This window comes from Rhea americana, unplaced genomic scaffold (assembly GCF_003343005.1).
Source record: "Rhea americana isolate MKP2758 unplaced genomic scaffold, rheAme1 scaffold_37, whole genome shotgun sequence".
Lineage (NCBI taxonomy): Eukaryota > Metazoa > Chordata > Aves > Rheiformes > Rheidae > Rhea > Rhea americana.
In genome coordinates this window covers 1,874,627-1,895,846 of record NW_028186501.1, presented here as the reverse complement: position 1 = coordinate 1,895,846, position 21,220 = coordinate 1,874,627, and the positions used below count along the sequence as shown (strand labels likewise).

Genomic DNA, 21,220 nt, shown 5'->3' with positions numbered 1-21,220 from the left:
GCCCTGGTGTCACCGTGAACGAAGGTGTAACTTTCCAGCTTTCCTTCGCAGAGCACCCWCTTAAGTACTCTGTACACTGTTAACTATAATTCCAAAATTCAAAATCTATTAGCATTTCAGTACAATTTGGTACATCTGATCTTATAACCTGCCTGTGCCAAACCTTACCTTTCTGTTCTTTAGACAGCTGTTCAGCTTGGTCCCAGATTTCAGTGGCATAGAGGAAGTTGGACGTAACTTGGACATAGCTGGCTGCCATCTGATGGATCCTCTGGGGGATCGTCACCGAAGACCCACTCCCTGAAGGATTGGCTGCCCCGGAAGAGTAATTTCCTGAATTCCCTGGAGACAGCTTTGGAGACACTGGAGACGGCATACCAACAGGCTTGCTGCTTATCAAAAGAAAAGTATTAAAAATTGTAAAATATGCAGTCATGTACTTCAGATGTATCATGCTGTAAGACTCTAAGACCWTTCTTGCCACATCACAGAATGTGAAATGCTAAAAGTCAGGATTTTCCCTGCAACAAATGAAATGYATGAGCTTTAACTGCTAAGGATTCTCCCACTCCTATGCTTTGACCTCATAACCAAACATTTCCACCAAACCTCATCATCTTTTAATTTTTAGATTTTTAAATTCATTGTTTAAATAAGTTAAATCTTAAATAAAAGAAAAAAAACGAATCACTACTAAATTTAACCGCACTGCCATAATAATAACTTCTTGTCACAAATGGTGGAGGAGCCTACGAGGAAGGCTGTCCTGCTGGACCTCGTCCTTACCAACAGAGATGGACTGGTTACAGATGYGAAGGTTGGGGGCAGCCTTGGCTGCAGTGACCACGAGATGGAGGAGTTCAGGATCCTGCAGGAAAGAACTAAGGCAACAAGCAGGATTGCAACCCTGGACTTCAGGAGAGCRGACTTTGGGCTCTTCAGAGACCTAATTGGTGGAATCTCATGGGTTAAGGCCCTAGAACGAAGTGTGTGTGTGTGTGTGGGGGGGGGGTCCAGGAGAGCTGGCTAGTATTCAAACATTACTTCCTTCAAGCTCAAGAGCGGTGCATCCCTATGAGTAAGAAGGGCAGCAAAAGGGGCAGGAGAGTTGCATGGGTGAGCAAGCAGCTCTAGCCAAATTCAGACAGAAGAAGAAAGTACACAGACTGTGGAAGAGGGGACAGGCTACTTGGGAGAATTACAGGAATGCAGTCAGAGTACGCAGAGAYGCTGCGAGGAAGGCTAAGGCCCAGCTGGAATTGGGTCTGGCAAGGGATGTCAAGGACAACAGGAAGGGCTTCTTCAAATACATCAGCAGCAAGAGGAGGACTAAGGAAGATGTGGGCCCACTACTGAATGGGGCGGGGGCCCTGGTGACAAGGGATACAGAGAAGGCAGAATTACTGAATGCCTTCTTTCCTTCAGTCTTCACTGCTAAGGGCAGCCCTCAGGAATCCTGCAGCCTGGACGTGAGGGAGAAAGTCTGGAGAAGGGAAGACTTTCCTTTGGTTGAGAAGGATAGGATTAGAGACCTTCTGGGCAAGCTAGACATCCACAAATCAATGGGCCCAGATGGGATGCACCTGCAGGTACTGAGGGAGCTGGGACATGTTGCTGCCAGGCTGCTCTCCGTCATCTTTGAAAGGTCCTGGAGAACTTGAGAGGTGCCTGAGGACTGGAAGAAAGCCARTGTCACTCCAGTCTTCAAGAAGGGCAAGAAGGAGGACCCAGGCAACTACAGGCCAGTCAGCCTCACCTCCATCCCTGGAAAGGGGATGGAACAGCTCATTCTGGATGTCATCTCCAGACATATGGAGGAAAAGAAGGTGATCAGCAGTAGCCAGCATGCATTCACCACGGGGAAATCCTGCTTAACCAATCTGATAGCCTTCTAGGATGGAATGACTGGCTGGGTAGATGAGGGCAGAGCAGTGGACGTTGTGTACCTTGACTTCAGCAAGGCTTTTGACACTGTCTCCCATAACATCCTCCTACACAAGCTCAGCAAGTGTGGGTTAGACGAGTGGGCAGTGAGGTGGATTGAGAACTGGCTGAAAGGCAGYAGCTCAGAGGGTCATCATCAGTGGCGTGGAGTCTAGTTGGAGGCCTGTGGCTAGTGGTGTCCCCCAGGGCTCAGTACTGGGTCCCATCCTGTTCAACTTCTTCATCAACAACCTGGATGAGGGGACGGAGTGCCTCCTCAGCAAGTTTGCTGATGATATCAAGCTGGGAGGAGTGGCTGACACACCTGAGGGCTGTGCTGCCACTCAGAGAGACCTGGACAGGCTGGAGAGCTGGGCAGAGAGGAACCTCATGAGGTTCAACAAGGCTCAAGTGCAGGGTCCTGCACCTAGGGAGAAATAACCCTAGGCACCAGTACAAGCTGGGGGCTGACCTGCTGGAAAGCAGCTCTGCAGAGAAGGACCTGGAAGTGCTGGTGGATGACAAGTTGACCATGAGCCAGCAATGTGCCCTTGTGGCCAGGATGGCCAATGGTATCCTGGGGTGCATTGGGAAGACTGTTGCCAGCAGGTTGAGGGAGGTGATCCTGCCCCTCTACTCAGCCCTGCTGAGGCCTCATCTCAAGTACTGCTTCCAGTTCTGGGCTCCCCAGTACGAGAGACATGGAGCTACTGGAGAGAGCCCAGCATAGGGCTATGAAGATGATCYGAGGGCTGGAGCACCTGCCCTACGAGGAACGGCTGCGAGAGCTGGGCCTCTTCAGCCTGGGGAAGAGAAGACCGAGGGGGGATCTGATCAATGTGTACAAGTACCTGAAGGGAGGGTGTGAAGGGAACAGGGACAAACTCTTTTCAGCTGTCCCATGTGACAGGACAAGACGCAATGGGCAGAAATTGAAGCACAGGAAGTTCTGCCTGACYGTGAGGGGGAATTTCTTCCCTGTGAGAGTGACAGAGCACTGGACCAGGTTGCCCAGAGAGGTTGTGGAGTCTCCTTCTCTGGAGATCTTCAAGGCCCGCCTGGGTGCAGCCCTGTCTAACACGCTCTAGGTGACCCTGCCGAGCAGGGAGGTTGGACTAGATGATCTCCAGAGGTCCCTTCCAACCTTACTGATTCTATRATTCTATCATRATATTTCATTTTTCAATAACATAGGAGAAATCTGAAGTCGTCTCCTAAAATTTTGAAATTTTGTTGACTAACCTATCAAAGGTCTAGTCTTAAGTTTTGAATAGTGGAAATAAATTGCTGTCCTATGGAACAGACAACCCTGTAAGTGTCTGCAGTCACCCGAGCTTGCAGCACTTCAATAAATCTATTGTTCTGAGGGGAAAAAGCAGTATATAAAACAAGACTCACTGAGATAGGTGATGTGTGTTAATGCCACATACTTTAAAACAAACAAACAAACAAACAAACAAACAAACAAAAAAAAAACCATGCAACAACAAGGAGTTGCCTGACAAACTTACTTTGGAGCAGTATCATAAGTAGCTCCAAATCTTCTATCAGAATACATACATGAACAAGTGAATTAAAAAACAGAGCAGAAATTAGCTAACAATTGCCACCACTCTGATGGTTGAAAAGGTATTTTTTGACTACCTCAGCCACACAGTTTATGTAGAAAACTAGCTATAGGTTGAGAAATAGGTAACAGTTTTTGCTACTTACCTTCCCATGCCAGGTGACGGTGCTTGAGAATTGTTATAGGAGTTCTGGGAAAAAATAAATTCATCATTTATGATGAATTTATGTTTATATTTAACTGGTTATCAACAATAGTGTTAAATAATTGAAATTATTATATCACCCCCCCCCCCTTTTTTAAAGAAAAAAAATCTGAATAATATGAATCAAAGTACTTTCTAATTTGGCACAATATGATGGCTAAGATACAGAGTAAGTGATTAGCTTAGCAACACAAAACAGGCCAATAAGAATATGGTTCTAACCATTTACATTAGATCTTGTTGACTCTTAGGACAACATTTAATTTTTTTTCAGTCTATTAATGGAAAGAAACGGAACAMAAAGGTGTCTGCCGAAACTCAGAGAATTGGGCATTTTAGAAGCCTGTTTTCCCCCAGTACTGAGAGCTGGAATTTTCAGAGAAACCCAATGGCATTCACTACCTATTTCCAATTGTATCTTTGAAAGTCTCAGTGAAGATTCAGAACTGAATAACATTATAGAAATATCATGACTGGTTTTCTCATCTGCAACATCTTGACTCAAATAAATTCAAAGAAGGTCTCTCGTTCTCCTTTCCCTGAAAGCACTTTTAAATCACTTGTAGAGGAATTTATCTAAATTTACAGAAAAAATACTTTTTTTTGAACAGCCCATTGCAAACAAAAAAAAATTCAGAAAGACCTATTCGGTTGTGAATTAGAAGTTGGCTCTGATGTCAGCTTTTGCAAAGGTTGGACAGCTGCATGTAACATACCCCTAGATGGATTCCCTTAAGCTTAAGCATGAAAGTAAAGACTCATCTTTGTTACACCTGCAGCAAAAAAATTGTTTTTAATTCCCCTTCAAGCCTGCTAAGTTACTCATTTATTAAAGCAGACAAAAGCTAGATTAAATAACGAACAGAGGGCTATCATTCCAGGACCAGTAGTGTTACGGCATTAAAGTCATGATATTTCTTCCCAACTTTAAACTACCCAACTTCAGCAAACTTTCAAAGTTTCAGTTTCAAATGGGGTATATACCAGACATTCATATACAGTAGTGTGAAAATTGGATAAAGGTATGTAATGTGGAGCTTCAACTTTAATAGTTTTTAATATTATAAGAAAATTAATATGCAATTACCTTAAGATGTTCAGTCAGAGTTTTAGAATATTTCAAYGCACTTTCCTTCTTCAGTTTGAAAAGCCTTAGGTACAGAAGAGACTGGCACCGAAGACTGACAAAAAACAGAACAGCAAAACATTTACAATTAAGTCAAGGTTACTGCTACTCAGTGAGGTTCCAAAAATCTAGTAGCTGCACATTTAAAGCTTTTCTCTCCCAACTCTGAAAATCCAACTCTAGTCATAACTTTTCCAAAAATCCATAACAATCTTTAACTTGTCAAGGAAGTTAGTATGTAGCTTTGTGCCTCAGGCTGAAACTATCACCACCAGTGATTTTGCTAATATAAGTAGTCCAGCTCCGAAATCAGGAGACAACACTAAGTTAATTCCTAGACAACAGCTTTTTATTCTTTGCTCATGTCACAACATACTGAGTCTACTGTATTTTTCATGTCTTCCCCTTTCTTTTCCACCTGACACTAAATTGAATCTAGTCTACTACCTGATATAGCGGTTTCTATAACCTAGAGGGCCTAGCGATGATTCTTTAGAGTAAATCCAAATTTTGAACTATCAGTGGGTGAACACACAGTAGATTCTTTAGGATACCCAGCCTTTCTGCTGTTATTCCACTCAAATTTAAGAATGCAGTTTAGTTTCAAGTGTGTCTTTCCAAGAAAAAGATTCAAATCACAGCTATAAATTTATTCAAATACCAACTTATGCTGACATTTCTATTTCTTAAAAAAAAAACAAAAAAACAAAAAATCCCCCAAAACCAGAAAACAATCTGGTAGTTAATGCAACTACAATGTCTTCTGAAAGGTTTAGATCACCTAAGTAACTGCCCAACATCAGTTGAATACATTTAATCCAGTAGTAACCAATTATTTCTGAATATTATAATTTTCAAAGATAGAAAACGGAAAGCCACAGATAACATTTTGGTAGAATTATGACTGAGCAAGTTAAAGAGGATAAGAGGTCAAAAGACCTTCTAGTCATTTTATGTAGCAAGCTTGTTGCATCAACACTGCAATAGATATCACATCAATGAAATCATATTCTAAAATAAAAGATCTAAGTGACATAATATTAGGAAAACCTGACAAATTGAAAGATTAAGTAATCTCCTTAATAATTCAGACTTGCCCCAAGTTATCACCATCCCCTTTTGACCAATTTAGAGTGACCAGATATATAGTATTAACCTGCTTTACATACAGCTTAAAAGAAAAGTCATATTTGATTAAGAAACACCTGAGACCTCAATGTAATACTAGATTTAACTGAAATAATCTAATCAGCACCTTGTATTTATACCAGAACACACATACCAGAGCACTGCTAGCCTTTTATCCGCAGCTGTAGCATCTGGTGCCAAGTAATTCTTCAGTTTCATAGTGTATCTACATGCAAAAACATCACRTAAACAAAAACTAAAGCATTAGTGCTATCTTTTATTAATCACCATCAYACATGCAAGTTCCTACAAATTTCTAGTTTCAATTGTTTCCCATTTCAGGAATCTTTCTCTGATCCCAAACAAAATGCTGAGGAGATAATAATTAGAATAATTTTGCTTTTCATGTGTTACACTTTTCAGAAAGACCTCAAGAACCTTAGATGAAAGGATCTCAAACAATCCTCCACAACTGAAAATAAATGATGAAYGAACCAGTTTTACTCATGATAGATTTCAAAAATTGGTGGCAAAATATAGTAAAATACAGAATCTCTCCCAAACACTTGAATTTTGTATATGCTTTACAATGCTTACTTGATTAATTCCACAGTTTCTGAATACATAGGGAACGGGGACTTGGATTCCTGAGCATTTTTCTCCAATGCATTCCCACACTCAATGAACGAAACCACAGCATCTAAGTAGTACACAGCTTTTTCAAACCTGTCAGACTGAAGAGAATGAAAAAAAATCTTAAGAACAAAAAGCAGAGGGAAATACAAGAAACTCCAGTACCAAAGGGCATCCAAACGATAAAAGCAGTAAACAAAATCCGGTATAATGTTCAAATGTTGGATAAATATTGGTGATCTACTTACCAACGCRTCTGCATTATGCTTTAACTTCTTTGCTTCTTGTAAATAATGATCAGCGGAGTAAGTCCTGCAACAGAAGGCACAAATTCATGGACTTGGCACCACCCATACTGCATTTCCTTTTATGACTTAGGTTTCTTAATCTTTTTCCTTCTACCTCAAGTTACAGGAGCTATAGAATGATAAATCTTATTTAGTAATTTAATTTAGTTATCTTGTTCCAGGTAATTCAAAGGAAAATTTCAAATATGTTAATAAAGATTTGGAAAAATTTATTGTATTTGATAGTCAAAAAAACCCCAAATAATTGGCCAAGAACAAGAAAGGAAAGGGGAAAAAAAAAAGTCTGAGGACTAATTAATCCAGTGCCTCCAGGTCTGGCATTAACGTGGGTGTGAAATATTTAAAAATAAAATAATAAAAATAACTGAGATTCATTCAGATGTTAATTGCTAAYGCTTAGCCATCCAAGACAATCTATGGTAAATGAGTCTCATAACTTCATTAGCAGTAGATACTCACAAAAGTGTAATTACATATTTCAATATATTAATGCAATACCTACACGTTCATTGACTAAAGTTCAAAATAAATCCTCCCATCCATTCTATTTTACTAGGCTAAGGATTAAAGATACTTGAAATCARCATTTTTAACAGTTAATTACCTTCAAAACACACTGTTCTTGCTCTCAAAAATTATAGTTATATATAATTTTATATTATTTAGAATAAAAAATTCTGATTACAATATAAAATGACAAATCCCTGCAACGYATTCTGGCCTAAGTGTTTGATAGTGTTTTCCAATCAAATTCACTTGACCTTGCTGTTGTTCAGGAGTAGCTACCAGGAGAAAAAACACTGACCAAATGGGTTTCCCATTTCCAAACAGTTCTTAACAAGGCAGTTACTTTTGCTTAGTGGCGTGACCATAATTTTATTCCTAAAGAGAGTTTAAAAACAAATCAGAAGGAAAAGTTTTAAGAGAAAGAATTATGTTAAGATTTGAATTAATTGGTTAAATTGAAACCTGAAGTCTGTACAAGGCAGCAAAATATTTGTATTAAATATTTGTTTTATTTATTTTCAAGATACCATCTTTGACAATGCAGGATTAAATCACATGAATTTTTTGAGTTAATAATTTCAAAAAAAGGTGCTCCTCTCTATCACAAATGACAACAGCTACTGGCTCTAGGAGCCTGCTCTGCTTAAGATCACAGGCAGACAGCTAGCTAGCAGCAATRGAGGGTGAGAGAAGGCCATCAGCATTTCAAAAACTGGAGCAATCCTGGACTATTTAAGTCCCCCGCTTGCTCTTTTCATGCCCTGCAGGAGCACCCAAGGCAAGCCACAGTTCCTTCGCAAAGGCTGTGCTGCTTGCCAAGTAAATGACTCATGGAGCAGTCAGACAAGCACATTGCTACAGGCACAACAAGCAGCTCTGCAGAGCCTAAGATTGTACTTAACATCTGCGAGGCAAAAAAAAGACAACTCTTGTCCGTGCAGACACAAGATTAAAGCCCCCACAAAGAGAAAGGTGCAAGTGAGGCACAGGTCACTGTTCTCACCTGTCATCAAAAACAAGTTTTGCTCTTCGTGACTTTGAACTTTCCGTTGATGGAGTAGACACAGGTGGACAGTTGGATGAATTGTTCAGAATCTTCTCCTGAGAGGAAAATTATTGCCAAATAATAAATTTAAAGAATAGTTATATCTTTTTTGTTTTCAAGAAAAGAATCTGTTTCATAAACTATTCCCATGACATCACACGTTACATGCAATAAGGTCAGTTTTGCAGCTGCTTTAGCTGCCATTCAGCATAGACAACAACACAGCCCTCAAAAGTCTTTCACTTCAGCAGTGCTCTCAATGCACGCTGGCGCACAGGAAGACACATAAGATATAATCAAGTTTCTAGCTCTAATACACCAAAAGATCTCCATTAGAGGAAAGAATGRAGCCAAGGTTTCCTAGCTGTGTTTCTGAACCACACCTTCTTGTTTCTGGCTAAATCGTTTTTTCCAGTCTTACACTTTTTGCTGAATGTCTTTGCCTTGAAAACACTAACAGTTCAGAAGGATAAGGATCATCCTCAGGCAGAAATATTAATTGCCTTCACAAGACACTCGTCTTGCTCCCCAAAATTATACATGAATCATAAGTGGATCAGTTTCAAGTAGCTAAAGTATAAAACACCATCTCCCTGGTTTCATTTGGGTTTTCAGCTCTCTTGGTTTATCACAGCCTAAGGGCACCTATATAGATTAACCTACATTTATCAAATTGTTGCTAATTAGAAGGCTCCCTCAGTTAAAAGCACCAGATTTTCACAGCAATGTATTGTCCAGCGCTACAATAGCAAAACTTTCAGTGGAACACAGAAGGAGTATATTCCTTTAAGAAAGGGGTGACTAAGCATAGCTTAAACATAAAAACATAAAGATCACACAAATTAACAGCTGRCTAAGGGATGGTACCATGCTGATGAAAGGCCACAGCAGCAGTTTGTAATGTAAATTCACTATCTTCAGGCTTCCTGAAAGTGTCTTAGGCAAACACTGACACAGGCAACCCTGCCAGGCCTGTAAAAATCTCATGACATTGGCATCTAAATATTACAGCATGCCTCCCAGCTCAGATATTTCACTAACTCTGCCTCAATGACTAAGTTACTTTCTGGCATTGATAAGCTCTACTTGTTGCTTTAATTCTCCCTCAAATCAGTTATCCTTTCTGATCATTTTTAGACTTTAATTCTAATGTTTCAGAGACTGCAGATCCAACTAGCGCGGTTTGCAGTTGATTAAACTGCTCCAAAGCACAATCACATCCTACATCATAGCCTTCGGGCCTTTCCGGCAGAGCRCTCAGAGCAAGATGACACCAACCCCCTCAGTACACTTTGGAATCATAAAGACAAAGGTGAAATCCATCCAAGTTAAACATATTATGCTCCAACCACTGGCTATACAATAGAAAATGTTCATCTTAGGTGTTTGATTATACACTTTAAACTGTCACATGTCCTCCTATGCTAACCTCTGCCCAGTAATACATTTTTATATACTGATGAAAGGGCACAATATTACAGATCAGTGACCTAAGAGTACCATCCTTGCAATATTTTTAAATCCATCAACTAAATACCTTCCTAAGCTTAAAAAGGTTTCTGCATCATCTTTACAACTATGTTTTCTTCCCTCCAAGCACAAAGAACTTCTTATGTTCCTGAGCCAGAGTTAAAAGAATCTTTCTCGGGCTCCGGGTTCCAGCAAGTCATAAAATTAGATTTACAGCTTCATGGAGAAGTCTTAGCACTGAACATGGACCAARCCACTGCTCCCCTTAAAATCAGAACAAGACCTGAATCTGCCCCAATAAGAGAAAAATGATCTCATTGTTCCATTTACTTTTGTGTGAACAGTAGCCTAGTGACATTTCTTACAAACGGATTAATTAATAAGCCCTATCAGTAACCAAAGGAATATTAATCACATTTCACTAGTTAACATAAGCATTTAGTAGGGGTAAGCATTAGAAAATAACTTGAGAGATTGTAGATTACTAATTTATTGATTTCTAAAGTACTTAAGCACTATGACATGAAGAAATACACATCTAAAACTAATCACATTTTAACTTGAACTACAAATTATTGTTTAGAACACACTGAGCAYCTCAAACTGCAAATCAAAAAAACAAGCATAAAACATTTACAGACTTTTACCTTGGCTTCTTTAGCATTGCTAGAACCCTTCCCCTCCGTCTTCTTTTGTTTAGAAGATGAGTTGCTTTTACTACCACTGCTGCTCTCCTTATTAACGTTGCTGCTAGACTTTAAGGATGACGACTGACTGACCGTCCTCTTCCGTGACCCATGTTCTTGCTTGGAATCTTTCTGAAGGGCCGGGGCAGCAGGAGAAGGCAGTAAATCCTTCTCTTTAACAGTACTTGGCTTTAAAGACCTGGACAAAATGAATAAATACATTTTTTTTTTCAAAATAATAAGCAAGATTTTATTAGACATAGCAAATCTGATTTGGAGGAAGASAAAGAGAATAATTATCTCAATGACTAAATTTTACAAAGCCAGATTAAAGTCATTTTATTTGCTCTGACCTGAAAGAGCAGTAGACAAGTTCTAACCACAAAACCACATCCCTACAAAAGGTCTTAAACAAACCAACCAAAAAAAACCCACCCATAACCCACCACCCTGAACACAGTATAAGAAACTAATGCCATTGTTAGCGCCAGCTTGACTACTGCAGACTAGTCAGCCTGACAGCTCAGAAGAGAGATGGTCCAGATAAGTGTTCTCTGAAACCCAGGAAATTGGAAAACTATCTCAACTTAGACTTCTAGTACACTCTTCCCTTAACTGCTGAGGACTGCTGCTGGCTATTGCTGGCTTCCCACTTGACAGAGTAAGATTCTTGGAATAAGCATTTATACGTGACATTTTAATAAAATGTTATACCTAAAATTTATCTACATAGTRTACATACATACGTGTGYGTGTGTGGCTGTGTGTGTACATATAAAGTTCTGTTTCATGTAGTTAAGTGTCTTTCAGACACTTATAAATGTACTAACAGTCAAGCAAATATCAGGAATTAGAAAAAAAACAGAATCAGTATAGAAACCCATCCACTTGTTTTACACCYGAAACCTGAACCGTTTTCCAACATACAAGAAAGCCTAAATTAGAAGAAGCAAACAAGATTTCTAGGATCTGACATGCTGCAGCTTCTCATGCATTCGTAATTTTTAATTATTCATTGTACAGGAATATTTTCCAYGATACAATTGCACTAGCTTTCAGTTGTTTGATCTGAAATAAAGTTTGAGAAGGCAATGGAGAAAAATTTGATCCTTCCTGTCAATTAACACTGACCAAAGATAAGTCAAAACAGAAGCATAACAATTATTACAAAAAAATATGGAAAACAAGAGCAAGAACATAAAAGGGAATTAAAGAATGTTATTATTTAACCAACTCTATTATTTTGCATTTGTGTCACTCACACTTTTCTTTAGCTAATCAGTGAAGCAAATTTGAGGCTAAATCTATGGATCCAGATCTCAACCTCATCAGCTTCCCAAACAATGCCAGTCACACAATTTTTTCTCAGTTTACATACTGGCTGAATGGAGAAACATCAGATTGAGTTAAATAAAATGTGCAGATTTTCACAAAAATCAGAGAAAAAAATATATTTTCCATAATACACCAACTCTTCGCATTAGGGCTTATATTACTTTTGTTAAATAAAACCACCATCCTTGGACAGTTTTTTTGGTTCTGGAAATGCATTTCCACCAATCACTGGTGGAAACATTCAACGGTCTCAAAAATAAGCATTAATGAATTTTTACCTGTTGATTACTAAGGAAGAGGYACTTGGAGTGGGGAGAAGGAGATGGAAATCCTTATTCTCCTTGACCACACTGAGCCCTCAGCATTGAAAACATAGCCAAGATTCCTGCAGATACTCACTCCCTATTGCTGGAAGTCTTGTGTCCTGATGAAGCTTTTTCTTCCAGTTTCGTCTTCTTGCTTTCACTGGCTCTGTTTTCATCCTCGTTCTGAATAAAACAAGCAAGAAATACATACAGGCAAACTTCTATGTTTATAGTTTCACTGAGGGGGGTAATGTTTAACATTTAAGAGAATTAATTTGGCAGGCTTTTCACAGTGTACAGAATAATATCCATACAGACCACAAAAACATTCCCTGAAGCACCTAGTCCATATCAATACTTGACCAGACCCTGATCTTGGACCACAATGGAAAAACTAAGCATGGCTTGTACACTGGCAACCTGTGTAAAAGGTGGCAACCAGGATGTTCATTTTAAAGGAAACATACCACCATGAGACACCAGAAAATTCAGTAAGAAATCAGAATGAAAATTTTATGTTGGGAAGCCCCMCAGAGCGAGGGTCTTATGACTCCTGGAAGAGATAAAAAGACTGCAAAACTAAAAAGGTAAGTTCAGAGACACAGAAGACTAGATCTTTAACATAAATTTAATTCTAAAGTCAAAGTGTTCTGAAGATGAATTTCTAAATTGTTTTCATTCAACATGCACTGGAAGTGGAAACACAATAAATTAAATGGAAAATAGGGTCTCAYACTATAAGTCATCTGGTAAGATAACCCAGATTCAAAAGCAAAAGGTTTCATTTTTGTTACACTGATACTGCAACTCTGCAAGCCATGATCAARGAAATATTAGCAAATAATGTTTAGAAATCAAGTGGTGACAGAGTTGCATAACTTTACACAGCACCCACAAATCTGAAAACTGGATGGGTGWGGGAAAGGGTGTTTCTTCTTTAGTTGCTTCATGAACAGGCTTGCATCTTCTGTGGACTGCACCAACAAGCATCCAAGCAAGCTGCAAATTCAGACTGATTAACCACCAGACTATTTGCAGGGATAAAGTCTAAATTTAATTGGTCCTACCAAAGACTTATTTTTCAAATGTAAGAGCACAGATCTTTAACACTATAACTCCAAATGTGAATTGAAAGGCATAATTGGTCAAAGAAATAGAAGTCACTATATTTAGAGCCATTGGAGCACCTGAGTGCATTCCCACAAATAATAGGAATTATACAGTAACACTTAGAAAAAAAAAACAACCATTGTTCCTACTTGGTCAGAGTTATTCCTGTTTTTACTTAAAGAAAAAAAAAACACTCTATACTTCCTTGCTTAATTTCCTTACMCAGAGGAAAAAAAGGAATGTTAGCTCTGAATAGTATAGAATAAACCTTTTTTGCAGTTACATGTCAAGTCTCCTAGATGACACCAACTCCTCAGAAGTGATAAATTTTATTTAGATTGCTCAGTACAAAAGCTAGGTTAACTAAAATTGCTTTCTGTCTCCTCTGGAATCAAATGACTCTCTGGATGATATCATCTAATCTTCCGACAACAAAAACAACAATCTACCTTACAACCATTGCCAAATCCCTGCCAAAACTAAAATTTCAGAATGAAATCCAGATTAGCATGAACATGTTTTAAATCCCTGAAGGCTGGCTTCACAGWCCTCATCTCATTTCATGGAAATCAGAAATTTATCAAAACTCATTGCATCACTGAGTCTATCTTGCAGTCATAACAGGTTTGCTCCTTATTGGATATTTTCAGTTCAGCCTTTTAGAAGGCAGTTTTAAAATGACACTACCAACCACTATTCACCAACTTTTGTTCCTAATACTACTACTCCTACTTAGTTCCCCCATTAATCCTTGCCCATTTTAATGCCTTCAGGGATTCCAACCTCTTTTTATAGTTGAAAAGATTTTAAAAATTGAGAAGATAGAATACCATTAAGAAGCARTATCTGTGTTCCTAGTGAAACAGCACTCTGAAGGTTATGGTTTCTGCAGCCATGCCCCAGTTTCATTTCTGCCCCATCCCTAGTTCTGGCACTAGCTCTCATGCAATTGAATAATACACTGCTTCAGGGCCCTGATTCAGCTGAAAACTGATTTCTTTTTTTGCCAGGTGAGATACCAGCTGGATCTACTCCTTGAGCTGGCCTGCAGTGCAACAGGGACTAGTGCCAGCTCAAGCRAAGGTGTGATAGAGCAGGACTGTAGGACTCAAACTGGCTTAACACTGCTGTAGGCTAGATAGAGCTGCAGGAGTTGGGCTGCTTCCATGAGCTCTGGCTGCAGYGCTAGCACTCTTACAGACACAACTCTCTTCCTTTCCCTCTTCACTCCAAAAGAAAATCTCAATCTCACTCATCCTTATTATAGTGGCACAGGAATTATCACTCTGGTCTATACACAATAGCTAATCAGAATCATCTCCTAAACTGAGCAGAGGAGTTGCTGCATTGAGGCATAATCTGGGTTTTTGGACTATACAATTTACCTCAGCAGTAAKCCACTAAGAGGCTGAGATAATAAACTTTTGTCTACAAAACTGGTCACCTGCTTATGTTTCCTTTTGCCTTTTGTAGAATTTTTGTCAGATGGCTGCTTCTGAGATTCTCTTGCATGCTTCTCTGGCACATTTTTCTTTTCCACTTTGGGTGCGTCAGCATCCTTGTAAGGCTTCCCTGGTATTCTGGATAAGAGGCTCAGGTCAATCTTCACAATAAGTGGGTACCTTTCATCAGGATCACTGAGTGGTGAAAGAAGCTCTTTCTCTTCCATAGGAGAGAACATTCTTTGCCGAAAAAAGCTGTCATCCTCCTCCATGGAAGATTTAACAGGAGTCCTATTGCTCTCAGAGTATTTGGGTGTTTGTGATGAAGGAGGCAGGCTCTCATTTTCATCTGAATCAGAGGATGAGGTATCTGTTTCTATGAATTCCCTGGATTTCTGGGCAGATTTACTTGAAGCTTTATATTTCTTTTTCTCTATCGTAGGCCGAGGGGAAGATTTGGGCTCTTTCTTTATATTAGGTTTTCTGGAACCTTTTGTGGCTGCCTTATGCCTATTCGAAGGTATATTTGTTGCCATGTCTACTGGGGTTTCACTTTCTATTTTAAGACCCCCTCTAGGCTCTTCAACAGATGTCTTTTCTGCCTTCTTGGGCTGTTTTTTACCTACAGTCCTCCTCTGCGTTGAGCTGTCACTCTGGGCAGGTGATTTCTGCCTGCCACGACTGCTCTCTGAGCCCTTTTGGGTGGGTTTGGAATCTCGTCCAGGCGTAGAAGAAACAGAATCCTTGGATCCGCTTTGATCAGTATATCCGCTTCCTGCCCCCTGATCCCGTCCCTCTTTTTTGTAGCCTTGTGAGGATGGGATATTGCTGTCCACAGAAGAAGCTGGTGATACTTTATGCGGATTAACTTTGTTCAACCAGTTATCCAGTTGCCACTTGTTTGTTGGTGGTGGCTCTGGCTAAAATCAAATAAGAAAAAAATAGCATTAGATACAAATATTTCTCACTTCTATCTTTTCCCCAGGATACCTACATGTGCTGCATGGTAAAGCAAGAGATGCACCAGAACACTTGAGAGCAATAATGATTGAAATGCAGCTTGCTGAACGTAAGGTATGAATTATACAGTTTTCTTTTTCTTCATCTCAAACCCTACCTCAGGGGATGCACTCTGTGATGGTTCATTAGCTTCACTATCACTGGAACTGCTTTCACTTTCAGAGTCAGATCCTGAACTGCTTTCAGATCCACTATGGCTGCTCGAATCATCCCTAGAATTRTCTGCTCCTTCACTGTTATGCTGTGAAGGTTCAGAATTACTGAAAACAGAAATAAAGAAAAATAAACAAACACAACCCAAGGCACAAATACATCCTAGAAGTCCTTCCAGTAGCAGAAATAGAATCTAATATTTTAAWTAACAGGAGAAAATTCAACATAATGAAACACAGTAACTATCCTGAAACAAAGGCCTTTCTGCTTTTTCTTCCCTTCCCCCATTGGTYTAGTATAATTTGTAGGGAATATGCTATTTAATCAATGATTAAATTTTAATCCCCTTTTGTTTTAAACACAAAATGAACAYGGATTTTAACAGTGAGATCAAGTTAAGAGTGCTGACTGAATATCATCACTTTGTTTTCTATGCTGCAATCCACCAGGAATGCCTACCTTCCAGGTGTGCTCCTTGGCACCGTCTTATCACAGTCCTGTAATAAAGGAAAAGAATATGAAGCTTCTAGAAGTTACTTTAGAACTGTATATACCATTAAAGTGCACAGTGTCAATTTAGAGCTTCTAAATTTTAAAATATTCAGCYTGAATAGCACCTTAAACAGCACTTTGCAGTCATATACAAATGTCAGTATTTTTCTTGTACAGAAAGAAAAACAAATCTCATCTTCCCTGAGTTTTTACCATAAATTACTATTTTCTGAATAAATTACTATTCTAACTAGAGCTCTAAGAATTCCTGTTTCCTCTGCTCCATAAAAGCATGTTTCCATCTTTTTGAATCAGACAATTCAAAGTTTTCCAGGGTGCTTCCTGAGAGGCCCACAATATTATTTAATCAACTAAATGCACTATCTTAAAGTTTTCCACATGGGAGAGGGAAATGTGGACTGCTGCTTTGTAGCACAGACCCTACAGGTATTTTTGATTTAGCATTCTGAATGCCAATTCTCAGACACACTGTAGAAAGTTAATATTGACAAAGATTAAAAACAGACTTCTCCATGAAAACAAAGGTGCTGCTATACCTCCAATTAGAGAAAACGATTGGTAGTAGAACATACACACAGTAGACCTTATCATCATGTCAGTCCCTTCTTACTAACGCATGATCTTTAGCCAGCAYGTCAGAATATGAAAGGTACTATTTTTAAACGGCAGGCCATTACATGCTTTTTAAAGTACAGTCTATTCCCATGTTATGTTCGCAGAAAGTCCATTTGAAACTAGTAAAAGAACACCACAGTGTCCAGTTACAAATGTGTTGCTTCTGCAACACAGATMATTACAAACTATGTTTTGGAATACCTGAAGTTCATCTAAACTCTATTTGATTCTAATTTCTTAGTCATAAATTTCCTCTTGGAGTTTTGCTCCTCAGTTTGCTCTTGCAGTACTGAACACTGCTGAGTTATCCAACAGTGAATGTAATCATTATGTTTTTCTGAAACTTTGATATCAAAGGAACATACCTGCTCTCCATCGCTGTCTTCACTACTGCTAAGTTTTAAGTCATCTTTCAGCATACTAAGTAAAAGGGAGAAAGTGAGACAAGTTTTTCCACATACTTTAATTACTTTCAAAGCATCCATCTATATTCCAACATGCTATTGTTTACACTATAGAGTAGGCTGCGGGGGTGAAAACCACAGGATACCATTCTAAAACATTTCAACATTTAAGAATGGTGAGTTAAGTCATTCTTTAGAGAAGGATTTTAATATTTTGACTCATTAGTCCATTCAGTTAAATTTTGCAAGGAAATCTGACACATTTTACTAATACAGGAGAGAATAAAATGTGTATGTTTACCTTCTTGCACACAATGCCAAGAATATTATTTTCAAAAGAGTTAAGGAAGGTAACACCAGTGGCTAGTACTGTTTCCTATCTTGTGAGGACAGCATAACTACTCTAAACTGTAACTTTTCCATTATTATTTGAAACTATAATTATTATTTATGCTATTAATACATACATACACTATTTCACAATGTTGAAAATGAATGAATATACTGAAAATATGTAGCATGGTATGGGGTCTTTGTGCTTATCAAAAAATATCTTTGATTACAAAAATAAAACATCTTACTCTGTCTGGTTCGATTCACATCTGGAGAAAGAAAATGAGAAAGGATTAAAAGTCTAACACATCTGAGTAGAAGTTTCACAGTACGGCTGTTCTACTGAAAATCTGAAAAGAAACACTGACATCTAGGGTCGAAGTCTCACTATATTTTTCATTGTTATCTTTTTGCAAAAGATTTTTTTAATTTTCACAAAGAGCACAATAGCTTTTTTATTTAAAATTGTACAGTGACAGTAAATATCTTCTCATCCACCTTTCTACACAGCCTGATTCAGTGAGTGTCCAATATTATGTCTCCCTTTTAGATGTTCTCACATTCTCCAGTTATAGAAGTAGCACAGTTCCTCTATACGTGACGCGCTATTGCTGTGACAAAAGCAAAACCAAAATGGTGAACTCCTATTTCTATCACTTATTGAACAGGCTGTACATAAGCATTGTCTTAAACAGCATATTTTTGGGAAACTGCCAGTAAATCTACAATATTTCAAGGAGTTTTTTGTTGTGTTTCTTTTCCCATCTCATTGGTCACATGCTTTTTAATCTTAATACTGTAACACATACACAGAGGAGCAGACGTAATTTCATTTTGCGATTACATTAGAAGTGTTTTAACTTAAAATTGTCAGTTTTCTGAATCTACAATCACTTTCATTAAACACACAACCAGGTGCTACAACTTTATTGCCACGGACATTCTCGTTTGGTAATGATCTCTGAACAGTGTGCACTGGATTTTCACGTACAAGAAAGATAGCAGACTACAGTCACTTAGAATCTTCCCATTATTTTTTTTCTTGGCAATTGTACAATGGAAAAAGTATAATGTTGTGTACTTTTATTAAAGTACTTGTTAGTCAGTTAGGAGACTGAGTACAAACTTAATCAGATCCCAACAAACGTAGTTTACTATCTCCCCTAAATGTGAAAGCGTTTCTCATCCTCTCCCTGACAACGCCAAGCTGGTCCCATCCCTCTCCGCTCTGCCACACCGGCGTCAATGCACTTCCCAAGCCAGTTCCTCGGCACAACCCTCACATGCCTACCCTGGTAACTAACGGACAGGAAAACAGAAGAATCAGAAGAGGACACAGCATATTTCTTACTCGCACCAACAYGCCAGTGTCTACCGCCCCCGAAAACTCTTGTTTAAAGAATGTGATCCTTTTTTCCTGTCAGTCAAGAAGTATGCTAAGAAGTCTGTGCAAGAAGTAGTTTATTCTAGTAACAGGGGAATAGCTATTTTCCAAATTTCTTAAAAAAATAAAGTAAAAATAACATGCATCTTCAGATAACATTTCTCAAACAACTGAATTCTTTCAACAGCCACTTACGATTTGGATTGATGACCATTGGATGCTTTTGATGAAGGATTGTATCTTTCTAAATGAAAAAAGAAAAAAAGAAATACATGGTTTGAGATTGACCCAGGAAAATACGCCACTCCAAAGTTGCCAGAGATAAACAGCCCTAGATAAACAAAATGAAGAATGGCTGAATAAACAGGAGAAACTAATAACTAGCTGCAGCCAGGTACAAGCTGTCACAGACTGAACAAGCGAACGGATGCAGTGACAAAGTGCTAAACATAGCAAGCAATTTAATCAAGAACAGAATATAAATCTACAAAATTATTTAAATCATTGCTGTCAAAACCAATACATGTAGAATTTATTTTGAATGGTGTGAAGAGTTGTTTTGCTTCTATCTAGATTAATCTATTGTCTTCTAGAGGCAGCACATGGGATATAGATCAGCCTGTCAAGTTCCGACTCGTTTCAGCATCCCTACTCAGCTTTTTAGCAGATGAGCAATCTTTAAAGCCACAAAGCAAACTCATAAACCAGTTCTTGAAATGAGAATATATAACATGCTTTTCATTTTAAGTTTTTCTTCCTACCTCCCCTCCTCTCTCTCTTTTTTCTTTTTAAACTTCTGATAGGTTGCGAAGTGTAGTACAACAGCAACAAGAACTGAGGCTATTGAAAGTTCCCCAGAAAATTCAAACAGAAGTGGAAAAGTGGTTCTATGTTTTTCTATGTTTTGATTAAGTTTGTCTCTATATAGACACCTAAAGATCCGATGTTCCAATAAGTCTATGGTTTAGTATTATGGAATTAAGCTCTAATTTGTTTCCTTAATTCCCCACCGTATTAGGTGTTTACAGTAAGCTACTTGGGAACATCTAAAAATAACCACTCTGCTTTTACTATTTAATCTGTTTAATCACTTAGGGAGGAAGTGGAAGACTTCTGGAAGACAATAGCACAAACCTATTTCAATTTCAGCAGGTGTACTACCTGTGTTAACTTACTCATTTCAATAATATTCAAAATAAAGGTAAAGAGGAATAAGACCTGCTTTTGTCTAAAATTTGGAAATGTGTTCTGAGACAAGAAACATAAATATGTTACTAAGTGTATTACTATACTGGCTCTTCAGGAGTTCTYTCTTTTGATTTTATATCCTCAAAGTAAACAGGAACAAGATGAAAGAGAAAACGGAAGGTGCTTTTTCTATCAAAATGTAAACACATGCAGTCTTTCTAACATGTCCACAAGCAGGGATTAAGGTTTGTTTGTTCGTTTTTTTTTAAATAAGGGTGGGGGTTCTTTGTTGACTCTCCCCCCCAAACATGCATCTATTTTCAATTAGAACAACCACAGAGGCAACTTACCAAGAATTAGAAAACATTGTAACTTAAAGATGCATATTTTTTCTAGAAGATAGTAAACAACCTTGCAACTTGGTCATAACTTTCAAGATCCCAACACAAAACATGAAAGAAAACCAAATAATTGTTTTATAGGTTAAAACTTGAGAAAGTATGGAAAGTCTCAGCTTAAAACTTCATCCTATGACCAGTTTGGAAAACCTCATTCTCTAAAGAGCCTTATATCCTAAGGGATATTAAGAATAATGAATCACAACAAAAATATTCAACATGTTTTAAAGGAATTTAATATACTTACTCTGCTCTCCAGTGCCAAAACTGGACTGTTGAGTGTCCTAAGGGGAAAAAAGATCACAAAATTTTTTTTCAAAGGGGATTTCAGCACATCAAAAATCAAGCTATTTTCTCCACTTAAAGTGTTTCTCCACTAACATCAAAAACAAGCAAAACGAAACAAAATCAACAACGACTGA

General features: G+C 38.4%; 1 protein-coding gene across 3 annotated transcripts in view; it reads right to left on the bottom strand.

The window, feature by feature from the left end:
- Positions 1–21,220, bottom strand: part of AFF4 (ALF transcription elongation factor 4) — a 43,112-nt gene that overhangs the window by 5,621 nt on the left and 16,271 nt on the right. For 2 of the 3 annotated variants that reach the window (XM_085312741.1, XM_085312742.1), the window contains exons 6-21: positions 21,046–21,082; positions 19,408–19,456; positions 18,077–18,097; positions 17,457–17,511; positions 16,423–16,460; positions 15,908–16,070; positions 14,793–15,710; positions 12,333–12,421; positions 10,560–10,797; positions 8,401–8,498; positions 6,831–6,894; positions 6,547–6,683; positions 6,104–6,175; positions 4,783–4,876; positions 3,637–3,680; positions 169–389 (exon numbers count right to left, since the gene is read on the bottom strand). In XM_085312741.1, the coding sequence (XP_085168867.1) occupies positions 169–389; positions 3,637–3,680; positions 4,783–4,876; positions 6,104–6,175; positions 6,547–6,683; positions 6,831–6,894; positions 8,401–8,498; positions 10,560–10,797; positions 12,333–12,421; positions 14,793–15,710; positions 15,908–16,070; positions 16,423–16,460; positions 17,457–17,511; positions 18,077–18,097; positions 19,408–19,456; positions 21,046–21,082 (2,338 nt within the window). The remainder of the gene's footprint in view (positions 1–168; positions 390–3,636; positions 3,681–4,782; positions 4,877–6,103; positions 6,176–6,546; positions 6,684–6,830; positions 6,895–8,400; positions 8,499–10,559; positions 10,798–12,332; positions 12,422–14,792; positions 15,711–15,907; positions 16,071–16,422; positions 16,461–17,456; positions 17,512–18,076; positions 18,098–19,407; positions 19,457–21,045; positions 21,083–21,220) is intronic. The other variant, XM_085312743.1, reaches the window with a different exon arrangement.